This window comes from Rhinatrema bivittatum, chromosome 7 (genome assembly GCF_901001135.1).
Source record: "Rhinatrema bivittatum chromosome 7, aRhiBiv1.1, whole genome shotgun sequence".
In the NCBI taxonomy this organism is placed as follows: Eukaryota; Metazoa; Chordata; class Amphibia; order Gymnophiona; family Rhinatrematidae; genus Rhinatrema; species Rhinatrema bivittatum.
Window position 1 is genome coordinate 259,885,976 of NC_042621.1, and position 12,393 is coordinate 259,898,368.

The window sequence follows — 12,393 nt, forward strand, 5'->3', positions numbered from 1 at the left end:
GTGATGTGTGTACTTCTTAGTTTCTAGGACAGGCTTCAGCAGTTGATTAATCAAGCATTTAAATACAAGGAAGGCAGTTTTCAAAGGGATTTAGCTGAGTGAAATTGTCTGGCTGAAAATCATCATTCTCAAATGCAGCTGAGCACGCAAGGGCTTCTGCAGCCTGCCTCCTTTTAGCCCCAGGAAAAAAAGGGGTTCCTGTGAGCGTGTTTAAGCTGGGACGAGGAAAACAAGTGCACGCAATGAATTTTCAAATGTACGCGTGCCATGCAGCCATCGCCGCCCGCACAAAAGGAGGAACAAAAGAGCTTGAGCCGGTCTCGGGGGTGAGAGGTGGGAGCACTGAGCCATCCCTGGTCATTATATGGAAGGGAAGCCAATTAAGGAGAAAGGCATGGCTTGTTCTCCTGAGCCCGGCCTCACAGCCACAATCCCAGAGTTTTTGTCTCTCAGAGATTTAAGAGTTGCAGGAAACAGCACCTTATTCCCGGGAATTCAAGGACGGAGGGCTCAGCCGTGATGATCTGAAGTTGCTTCACGAGTCTTGCGTTGCAACAGAAAGTCAGCATGGCTTTACCCAAGGCAAGTCTTGCCTCACAAATCTGCTTCACTTTTTTGAAGGGGTTAATAAACATGCAGATAAAGGTGAACTGGTAGGATTTTCAGAAGGCGTTTGACAAAGTTCCTCATGAGAGGCTTCTAGGAAAAGTAAAATGTCATGGAATAGGTGGCGATGTCCTTTCGTGGATTACAAACTAGCTAAAAGACAGGAAACAGAGTAGGATTAAATGACAATTTTCTCAGTCGAAGGAAGTGGGCAGTGGAGTGCCTCAGGGATCTATATTGGGACCCGTACTTTTCAATATATTTAGAAATGATTTGGAAAGAAATACAAGTGAGGTAATCAAATTTGCAGATGATACAAAATTGTTCAGAGTAGTTAAATCACAAACAGATTGTGATAAATTGCAGGAAGACCTTGTGAGACTGGAAAATTGGGCATCCAAATGGCAGATGAAATTTAATGTGAATAAGTGCAAGGTGATGCATATAGGGAAAAATAACCCATGCCATAGTTACACAAGTTAGGTTCCATATTAGGTGCTACTACCCAAGAAAGAGATCTAAGCATCATAGTGGATAACACATTGAAATCGTCGGTTCAGTGTGCTGTGGCAGTCAAAAAAGCAAACAGAATGTTGGGAATTATTAGAAAGGGAATGGTGAATAAAATGGAAAATGTCATAATGCCTCTGTATCGCTCCATGATGAGACCGCACCTTGAATACTGTGTACAATTCTGGTTGCCGCATCTCAAAAAAGATATAATTGCGATGGAGAAGGTTCAGAGAAGGGTAACCAAAATGATAAGGGGAATGGAACAGCTCCCCTATGAAGAAAGACTAAAGAGGTTAGGACTTTTCAGCTTGGAGAAGAGACGGCTGAGGGGGGATATGATAGAGGTATTTAAAATCATGAGAAGTCTAGAACGGGTAGATGTGAATCGGTTATTTACTCTTTCGGATAATAGAAAGACTAGGGGACACTCCATGAAGTTAGCATGTGGCACATTTAAAACTAATCTGAGAAAGTTCTTCACTCAACGCACAATTAAACTCTGGAATTTGTTGCCAGAGGACATGGTTAGTTCAGTTAGTATAGCTGTGTTTAAAAAAGGATTGGATAAGTTCTTGGAGGAGAAGTCCATTACCTGCTATTAATTAAGTTGACTTAGAAATTAGCCACTGCTATTACTAGCAACAGTAACATGGAATAGACTTAGTTTTGGGTACTTGCCAGGTTCTTATGGCCTGGATTGGCCACTGTTGGAAACAGGATGCTGGGCTTGATGGACCCTTGGTCTGACCCAGTATGGTATGTTCTTATGTTCTTAAGTGTACCGGCTCCTGTGGAGTGAAGTAGTGAATTTCTGATTCGAGCTGTGAGTTTATCTTTTCATCCTACTCAGGTTGCTGCATTCAGACCCCTTTTGTGGCCCCTGAGAAGGGGCCTGTAACTGCATTAAGCCTGGATATACTTGCTTTCTGTTAGTGTATGCTGAACAAGGGCTTGGCTGAAGTGCCCTGGATTGGAGTGGCTTACTTGCAGGCAGTGCCAATGGCCTGACAGTACGTGGGCACTTTTACCACCCCATGCTTTGCACGTTCTCACTTTCCATGAGTAGTTTCGCTATGAAAACTTTTGTAAAGTTTGTGTTTTAAAACTACCTATGGAGTTTGCAACAACGTGGGCTGCTTATCATTCCCTATGGCAGGGCTTTCCAAACTGTGAGTCGAGACCCCAAAAGGGGGGTCACACAAAACCTTCAGCTGAGGTCACAGGTGCCTCAAACGCTAGCCTCTTCAAATGCCAGGATTAGCATTAGTTGTGGAAATCAGCATGGGGCCTGTGAACTAGTGTGCACTCGTAGGCCCTGCAGTGGTCCTACCTTCGCATGAGTTTCTGGAGGTAGCAGGAAGCCCTGCAGGAGCAGGAATCAGTGGCACTTCAGGGCCTGCTGGTTTGCATGGGCCACCGCATGGCCCATACTAACTTTAATTACCGTGCATGGGCCAGTGGAGATTGCCATAGCTCCTCTGTCCTCACCCATCACTTAACTTACCCAAGAGAAAAATGTTGCCCTTATCATAATACTGCCCTCTCGTCCTAATTGATGGAGATATAAGAGTGGGTCAGCTGAAGGGACAGAGGTCATGAGAAGATCCACTGGAGGGGAAGAGATTAAGAGAAGGTGGAGGCTGACAGAAAAGATTGACTGGAGAGGGTGAAGGTTGAGAGAAGGGATCAGTTGGTGTGCAGGAAGGAAGGGTGAGAAGTGATTGTTGGAAGGTGACTGCATTGTTGCTATTTATTGTGTTCATCCTCTAGTGCTCACATGAATTTTCAAGTGCTAAAATGGGGTCATATTGGCTAATACTTTGGGAAGCCCTGCCCTAAAGAACATACTTTTTTTTTTTTTTTTTACATACTCAAAGTACAAGCATGAAGTAGTCAAGTGCCAGAGTTTTCGCAGGGAGAGGTTGTGTACATTTATTATTGACACCCTGATTTTCTATTTGTGACTTATAAAAGTAGATTTTTTAAAATGTATAACCTGTGCAAGTCGGAATCTACTCACACAGACTGCTTCAAGCCAAGATTAGTGGCATCTGAGGCATTTTTATGGTCCATTAATAATCGGTCTTAGGGCCCAGAGTCACCCCTATCCACGGAGAGACTGGGGGTAATCCCCCTTCTTTTCGAAAAGAGAATTTGCTGTAAAACGTGCAGGGCCGGATAGGTTTGCCTTTTGCCCTCTAACATTTTGTATCGCTGCTTTATGTCACAGTATGGCAACATAAGGAGAATATTTAATGGCTGGTGGTGTGGGGGCATTTTTTTTATGCCTTCCATCACCAGAGCTGCAGGGGTCTCTGAGCAGCTGTCTCCTGCTTTGGAATTAGAAGCCACTTCCTCATTTCCATGCTAAAACATTTCAATTAACATTATGCTCAGGCTTCGTAAACAGATATCACCAAGGTTTTACCGCCAAGGAACATTTTAGCGGATTTACGACCAGCCCGTCGGTCTCGCTGCTTACTGATTTACGCTCTTTTGTTTGCCTGCAGGTGGTTCTGAGAATTGCTGAGCCCAGCAGAAATCCAAATGGAGCGCACAGAAAGAGAGAGAGAGAAAGCAAAGCAGGCGAGCGCGACAGAGAGAGAGAGGGAATGAGAGGGGAAAATAAGAAAGAGTGAAAGTGAGGAGAGCAGAAAAAGAGGCTAGGAACGGAGAATGTAATGTAAATGTAATGTGGCCCATGGGGATTTACATCTTTCTGCTGGCAAAGCCAGAGTACATCAATCCATAAAAACAGTAAATCATTAACTATATAACATCATAAATACATCATTGCATAGCAATAATTCATTGTAATACATTAATTCAAAATAACTGAAAACTAAATACATCAATTGAAACACTAAAAATATGTATCTCCAATATAAAAGCCATAATATCCCCAAAACACACTAAACGTTTAGTCTCCTCCTTCTTTCCCAGCAATTACTTCAATAAATAATTACCTAAGAGGTTTACATCATAAAATCTGTGTAGTATACACTGTACTGTGTACAATGTTATAGAAACATAAAATTCTAATGCAATTGAATAGAGAGAAAAGGAACAAATTATATTTAGTAGTGGGAATAGAGAGCAAGAAATTAGGAGGGAAAAGAATGAGAACGTTTATTTGTATTTATTTATTTAAAAATGTACATCTGGGCTGGTGACAAAGGAACAATCATTCCTATTAAAATAAAGAGCACAACATAAAATCAACACAAGGCATAATGTTTGGGACAGAATGAAAGGTTTTGATTTTTTGCTGGCGGGGATGGGGTGTTGCTATATTATCATATTTTTCCCCCACCCAATAGAACACTGCCTTCCTGGGTAGCCTTCTACTGTAAGATAAGTATCTACGGTGGTGATAGTGGATGGGATATTGGCAACAGCAGCTATTGGAAAGGAATAAGAACAAGCAAGAACTGTGGTAATAGGAGGATCACATGGCTATTTTAAACCCTCGATTATCGGACTAAGTAGTAAGCAAGTCAAGATGTCAAGGCGCCAGCTTAGGTAGGTTCGCACAATTTAGGCCCTATTATCAAAATAGCATATGCAGTTGCCCGAGTTGCATGCTACTTTTGGCCAATTTTGAGCTTTGCTCTGATTGCATACTTTTTCCAAATAAAGGTCAAAATAAGTACGCGTTACTTTGCTGTATGCATTACAATTTTGGAAGGTTTTCATGCTATTCAGTAGTGGTGTGCACATGCTAAAGGGCATATTTAATACAATACACTAGCACACATTTATGGGCGATGTTAGTAAATAGGTCTTAATAAACAATGTGCATTAACCAAATGGCGCATTTTAGTACGTCTCTAAATATGTGTACGTGACTTTGAAATATTTGAGGAGTGAGCCAAAGTGGCAGATAACCATGACTATAAAAACCAAAACACACACGCCACTAAAATTTAAGCTGCAAATAGAATAAAATAACAACCTTAGAGAAACAAACATTAATCAAATGTAAAAAGTAAAATACTGAAAATGATATAAAATAACTTTTGGAAATTCAGAATTATACTGCATAAGGTCAGCTGCACTGTTGATGTATTTCATCAGAGGCAAATTCTGTATAGGTCCAAAATAACTTTTTATAGATTTGGCCTGTCAATTGCCATTTTAAGATAATTTTGAGAAAAGTGAACAAAAGGGCTGCCTGGGTGCAAAGTGTATTTGATAGCTACAATTTTGTACATTTTTTTCATTAAAAAAAAAAAAATTGGCACATGCGCACATTGTCGCTCTTTTTTTTTTTTTAAAGAGAAAACCCCTTTCTCTTTAAAGGGAAATAGAATCTGTAGACTCCGCAGGGGATTTGTGAACCTAAGAACAAGACAGAAGCAATTATACTGCAAAAAAAAAAATGAAAAGCTTGTGATACAGAAAGGTCTGCAGAGAAGAGAGGATGAAAACCAGAGATAAATGGACTACTGAGGAAACAGCAGGTCCTTGGCGGATTGCACCACCTGCGATAGCCGTGCATTTGTGTCAGGCGCACACTCACCTCCGCCTCTTCTTTTGAAGTTCAAAACGCAGGTCTCATAATTCAGAGGTGTTTGTAAATTTTGGCAGAGCGGTGGAGTATAACAATGGGAGAGGAGGACAGGGTATACAAACTGCTACCCTGAGACAGCCAGCCTAAAGAGATAGGACAACGGCCCAGACAAATGGACCACTGGGGACCTCTCTGTTTAGCAGCCACACAAATCTCCTCCATTGTTGTGGTCTGTCAGTGCCAATCCGGGCCTGTTGTACTACGTGTAACATGTCTTTTAAATCAAAAAAACATTGTAAAGTTAATTGGAGGTGAAATAATAGGTGTTCCCTCTACTCCAGCAACCAACACACACATGCAAATGTGGATTGCTAGCCATAATTATGCAACAAAGCTGCAATAGTTAAACATGCTTGGGGGAAAAACACCTTGAGACTGGAAGCAGTGCACTGCAAAGGAGGCAGGTGGGCCAGATCGGGTAAAATATGAGAGAGAGGAGTTTAATAGACTATGTTTAACCATCAGATAATTGATAAGTAAATGACCAGTCTCAAAACTAATGAGGGGATTCTCACTTATGCTCGTTGATAGGTCTCTTCTTCAGATGTCTTTTTACCGCTCTGTGTGGTCTCAAAAAGAAATCCAACGCATGCGTGCAATATCTTTGTACAGTCCTTGTGTTGCTTCCACGTGAGGTATTGCACACTGCAAACAAACTGGGGGTTCTCCAGGACTGATCTGGTGGTAGGAGGGGGGAAATTGGAATTGAATATGCAGTCTGAATTTGCACCTTCCCATCCAAAAAGGTGGCTGGTGTTTCTAACCTATCAATATTATTGGTCAAGAGGCCCGAGCAGTGTGCGGGAAGCAATGTGCTAAAGAGCAAGGGTGGTGACTTTTCATTAAGGAAGGTCCCTTTCTGTCAAAAGGTCAAGTACTAGAGGGATACAGATAATGACTTTCCTCTTTAGCAAGGAGGTAAGAAACATTTCACAAAATGTAACTACTTATTCCATTTTTTGTTTCTTTAACAAGCAAATAAAATCTGAAGAAACAGCAATCTACCTTCGTTAGGTTTTTAATTTATTCAGAAAGGGGATCAGGATCGACAACAAAATGTTTCTGGTTGGTTTTCTGAGCCTAGGAAGAATAAAAATGCATGTGTTACTTAATTACTGTCAACGTTACTTTTAAGGCATTGTTCGGAATTAACAATTAAAAAGCAATAAATACTTACTTTCCAGCCTCGATGGGGTTATAGTTGGTTGATTCGCCTCTCTGCTGACTGTGGGTATTGTACTCTCCAGCCCTGCTGTGACTCTCATTTCCTGAGTTATTCTAGTGTGGAAAACCATTGACTATGCCTCATAAACCTATAGCGAGTGATCCTTTTTACTGCAGATATGTTAGTCGGCATTATTAAAGTTTATTAACCTCATCTACCTTGGACCTGAATGGCATCTGGAAGGGGAAAGGCTGTAGTGAATGTTGTCTCTCTTCAGATCCAGATGCAAATTTGGTTGCCTACTTGCAAACTTATGTCAAAGGAATCCATAGGGGGTGAGCCATTCAGTTACTTAGGAGACTTAGACTCTTTATAGTATATAATTAATAATATATCTGCATTATGTCTACTAAAGAAACACAGCTGGAGCTTCAGACTTACCTTTTGCCAAACTCACTACGGCCAACTAACTCCTCTTCTCAAGTTACGACATTGGCTTCCTCTCCATTTTTGCATATACTTCAAGGTCCTCTTACCTACAAGAGCTTTCCCTCTGCAGCTCTTCGCTACCTCTCCCTACACCCCCTCGTGACCTCCACTCATCAGACAAGCCATTCCTATCTATGGCTAACTCCTGACGCCGTGCTTTCCACCTGGCTGCACTGTATGCTTGGTATAGACTTCCTGAACTGGTGTGTCATGCTTTCTCTCTTGCCTTATTCAAATCCAGCCTTAAAAAACCACCCCTCCTTTTTGAGGTTGCTTTTAAATCTTAACCTCTGATTATCCCACACTCAGCCTTATTGATTGTAAACTCTACCAAGCAGGGGCTGTCTCTTAGGTTTTTGTACACTGCTGCCTACATCGAGTAGCAGTATAGAAATGATAAGTAGTGGAAGCAGCAGAATTGTATGATTATTTAGCCTACTATTTTTAGTTTACTATTTTATTTATTTACATTATGAAACTATGTATCTATTTCCTTTCTTCTTTTGGAAATGCAAATATTTTTAAATGAATTTTTGCTAACTACTGTAAACCGATTTGATATGCTCACATGAAAAATCGGTATATAAAAATTATTAAATAAAGTCATTTTTCCCATGTAGTGTCCACAGAAAGAGTACATAAATGATTTTTTAAAATCCTTCTGCAGAGGCATTAATCCCTGAGTTGAGACATAATACGGTAAAGATTTTTTCTATTGGTACAGAATAGGGGAAAGTATTTTTCTGAATAAAGCCTATAATTTATGCCATTGATAAAATCCCTGTTAAACAAAATAGTCCTCAATGTGTTAACTACTCTTCTTGATCACAACCTGTGCTAACTTTTCCATGGCAATGAAATACCGATAACACCCAATACAGCAGTATGTTAGTATCTTAATCACTCCTTTAGCATTAGATCACAGAGCAGACATGCATATGCAGCACTTATTGATGTGTAAAAGTCCTCAGGAGGCCGTCAGTAAACAAGCTTCCCCTTTGATCATGTTTTTGTTCTCTCTTGGTCTCCACGGTGCCTTTTCCTTCTGTTTCTTTCTCCATCCTTTCCTGTGCCCACAGAACTGGCCGTGATCTGACTGCAGATGTGTTTCTTTGTCCTGTAGGATATTGCCTCGCAGAAGTTCTCTATGCCATCACCAGTCCGCACTGTGATTGCTGCTGACTTCGACAATGACCAAGAGCTTGAAGTTTTTTTCAATAACATTGCATACAGAGGCTCCTCCGCTAATCGCATGTTCCGGTAAGATTTCACTGTTGGTGTAATTAATGGGAAATTATCTAGAACACCAATGCAGAGTTTGCTAAAGCACAATATTTGATAAAATATGGACGTAAGAAGAACAGAGTTTCTCCAGAAGGAAACTACTGAATACACTGATGACTTCCATCACCAAATGGGCAAATGAGAGTGATGGACTGTGGCTCTTCCTTCCAATAAGAGAAGACCCTGTCCACTTTACCAGGTAACAAAATTCTAGCCCATTCTTATCATTCTGGAAGAGCATATTTATTTATTCATTTAAAAATGTTTATTATCTGCTTATTGCAGACCCACAGTGCTAAGCAGACAGTAGGCTTGTAAAGAAAATGGGAAGTTTGGGAGTGGGTGCCAAAGTGGTGAAGTGGATTACAAATTGGTTGACTGACAGGAGACAGTGTGTAATGGTAAATGGAACCTATTCTGAAGAGAGAACGGTGTTAAGTGAAGTGCCACAGGAATCTGTTTTGGGACCGGCTTTGGTTAATATTAGGGATGTGCCCTATCGTTCCCGCTTTCGGGTTCGTCTGGCCGCAGGAAAATCTCGTTTTCCCGTGGATCCCCATTTTTTTTTTTTTAGTGAAAAATCGTTTTTCGGGTTAGTGCGCGCTAACTCCTGTTAGTGCGCGCTAACTCATGTTAGCGCGTGCTAACAAAACCATTTACTTTTTTATTTTTTGTTATTTTGCTATTTTTGTTAGCGCGCGCTAACATGAGTTAGCGCGCACTAACCCGAAAAAAGATTTTTACGAAAATTCGGGGGGGGGAAAGTGATCGTTTCTTTTTTTACCCGATATATTAACGAATTTAGAAATATTTACAGTATTTCAATTCGTTAGAAAAACGATTCACATCCATAGTTAATATCTTTGTGAGCGACATTGCAGAAGGGATAGAAGATAGTTTGTCTATTTGTGGATGATACTAACATCTGCAACAGAGTGAACAGGCCTGAAAGAGTAGAGAGAAAGAAAAGTGATTCACTAAAGCTTGAAGCGTGGTCAGAGAAGATGGCAGCTGGGATTCAATGCCAAGAAGTGCAGAGTCATGCATCTGGGGTTCGGTAATCCAAAAGAGCTGTATGCGATGGGGGGGTGAAAGACTGATGTGCAGGAACTGGGAGAGGGACCTTGGGATGATAGTGTCTGGTGATCTGAAGGTAGCAAAGCAATAGAACAAGCCAAGCTAGAAGAATGCTTGGCTGCACAGAGAGAGGAATAACCAGTAAGAAAAAAAAGAGGCAATAATGTCCTTGTACAGGTCCTTGGTGAGGCCTCACCTACAGTACTGTGTTCAGAATTGAAGCCCGTATCTCAAAAAGGATAGAGGCAGGTCAAAGAAAAGCAACCAAAATGGTATAAGAACATAAGAAATTGCCATGCTGGGTCAGACCAAGGGTCCATCAAGCCCAACAGTAGCCAAACCAGGCCACAAGAACCTGGCAATTACCCAAACACTAAGAAGATCCCATGCTACTGATGCAATTAATAGCAGTGGCTTTTCCCTAAGTAAACTTGATTAATAGCAGTTAATGGACTTCTCTTCCAAGAACTTATCCAAATCTTTTTTGAACCCAACTACACTATCTGCACTAACCACATCCTCTGGCAACAAATTCCAGAGCTTAATTATGCATTGAGTGAAAAATAATTTTCTCCGATTAGTCTTAAATGTGCTACTTGCTAACTTCATGGAATGCCCCCTAGTCCTTCTATTATCCAAAAGTATAAATAACCGATTCACATCTACTCATTCAAGACCTCTCATGATCTTAAAGACCTCTATCATATCCCCTCTCAGCCGTCTCTTTTCCAAGCTGAAAAGTCCTAACCTCTTTAGTCTTTTCTCATAGGGGAGCGGCTCCATCCTCTTTATCATTTTGGTCGCCCTTCTCTGTACCTTCTCCATCACAACTATAACTTTTTTGACATGCGGCAACTAGAATTGTACACAGTATTTAAGTTGCAGTCTCACCATGAAGCGGTACAGAGGCATTATGACATTTTCCATTTTATTAACCATTCCCTTCCTAATAATTCCTAACATTCTGTTTGCTTTTTTGACTGCTGCAGTACACTGAGCCGACAATTTTAAAGTATTATCCACTATGATGCCTAGATCTTTTTTTTCTGGGTGGTAGCTCCCAATATGGAACCTAACATTTATTACTGTTCTCCCTGGTTCTGTATAACACTTAGACTAGAGAGACTTGCATTTAAGCATAGACAACATTTGCTGATCCATGCATGTATTGGTGCATGCACAAACGTGCCGAAATGATCACCCAGAGCCCCTAATATTCTTATAATATAAAGATATGCAGAATATGCATGTCTAAGAAAGGCATGAGGGTAATTTGCATAGAGTGGTAGTTACAACCACCAACACCACCGCAAACCCTGTCGCAACACTCTGTCTCTCCCCTGCAAACCTACTTCCACCCCCTAGGGACTCACCCCCTCCCACACAAACCACAAAAGCATCCCCATACACATACTTTCTCCACACACCCCTTATCACTATCACCTACACCACGAATTACACTAGAACTCTGTCACAACACTCACCTTGTCCCCCACAAACATCCACTCAGCCTCTCAGATCATTCACACCATCATCGCACATCCCTGCAAACCCAGTTGCAACACTCAACCTTCCTGCCCACCTACTCACACCTAGCCACTCACTCCCTCACAGCACCACAACCACTCACATTGCACCTCAAACATGCACATCACCACAAACCCAACTACAATACTCTATCCCTCCCCCACAAACCTACTTTTCTATCCTTATGACGCCCTCCTCACACAATAAAAATATACTTTCACACATATCCCCATGCATATACTTCCAAGCACAGTCATCTACACTATGCACACCGCTGGAAATTGTACAGAAAGTGGACCCTTAGTGCTGTGGTGTGGTTGATGCAGCCTAGAGAGCAAGCCCCCTAGGCCCACATCAACAGCTGGCATGTGTACTCTGGAATGGGACTGGTCAAGAGCTTCACCTTTTATAACCCCTTTTCCTGCAGGTTGAGCCATTGAGTTTCCTAGGGCCGGCGGGACTTAGGCAGAGGTCCCACAGAGAGAGTCCGAGAGAGACACTAGAGACAGGCCAAAGGTCAGGGCAGGCAGCAAAAGAGGTCCAGGCTAAGGTCAAATCTAGGAAGTCAGTCCAAGGTGAGAACGAGGTAGGATAGACTATACAAGACTGGGCAGGCAGGAGAGACAGGGATGGTGGATATGATGAGACTGGGCAGTCTGGAGAGATGAGGCAAGGCTGAGCAGGAAACGCTGAGGCAACATGCACTGCACACAAGGCAGGAAACCCGTTGCTGAGGCAATGCTAGGGTGCGTGGCTGGGGCTTATATACCCAACTGTGTGAATCATCCTCTGTGGGGCATTTAAGTGGCCACGTGCACGCATGGTTATGGAGGCCCACATGATGGTGGCATTGGGGTGGTGTTCCTGCTGCAAAAGAAGACTGGCGGATTCCTAGCTGTGTCTGAGGCTGCAGGTACCTGTGACTGAGGCCAACCCTGCGACTGGCAAATTTAACTGTACCCCCCCCCCCCCCACCCCGGCTTTTTGGCTTGGACATTTGGAGAAATTGCTGATGGAAATCTCTCACTATCTGGGGGGCCTTAGCATTGGCAGCAGGCTCTCAAGAGTTCTCTTCTGGCCCAAAGATTTTCCATGAGATCAATTACTCGACTTGGTTCTACCACCCCCTTTAGTCGAATATCTCTTGCACTTCAAATTC

The 12,393-nt window shown here is 42.0% G+C and overlaps 1 protein-coding gene across 5 annotated transcripts in view; it reads left to right on the forward strand.

Annotated features, from left to right (window-relative positions):
- CRTAC1 (cartilage acidic protein 1) overlaps positions 1-12,393 on the forward strand; it is a 399,993-nt gene that overhangs the window by 314,026 nt on the left and 73,574 nt on the right. For all 5 annotated transcript variants that reach the window (XM_029610137.1, XM_029610138.1, XM_029610134.1 and 2 more), the window contains one exon: positions 8,470-8,606. In XM_029610137.1, the coding sequence (XP_029465997.1) occupies positions 8,470-8,606 (137 nt within the window). The remainder of the gene's footprint in view (positions 1-8,469; positions 8,607-12,393) is intronic.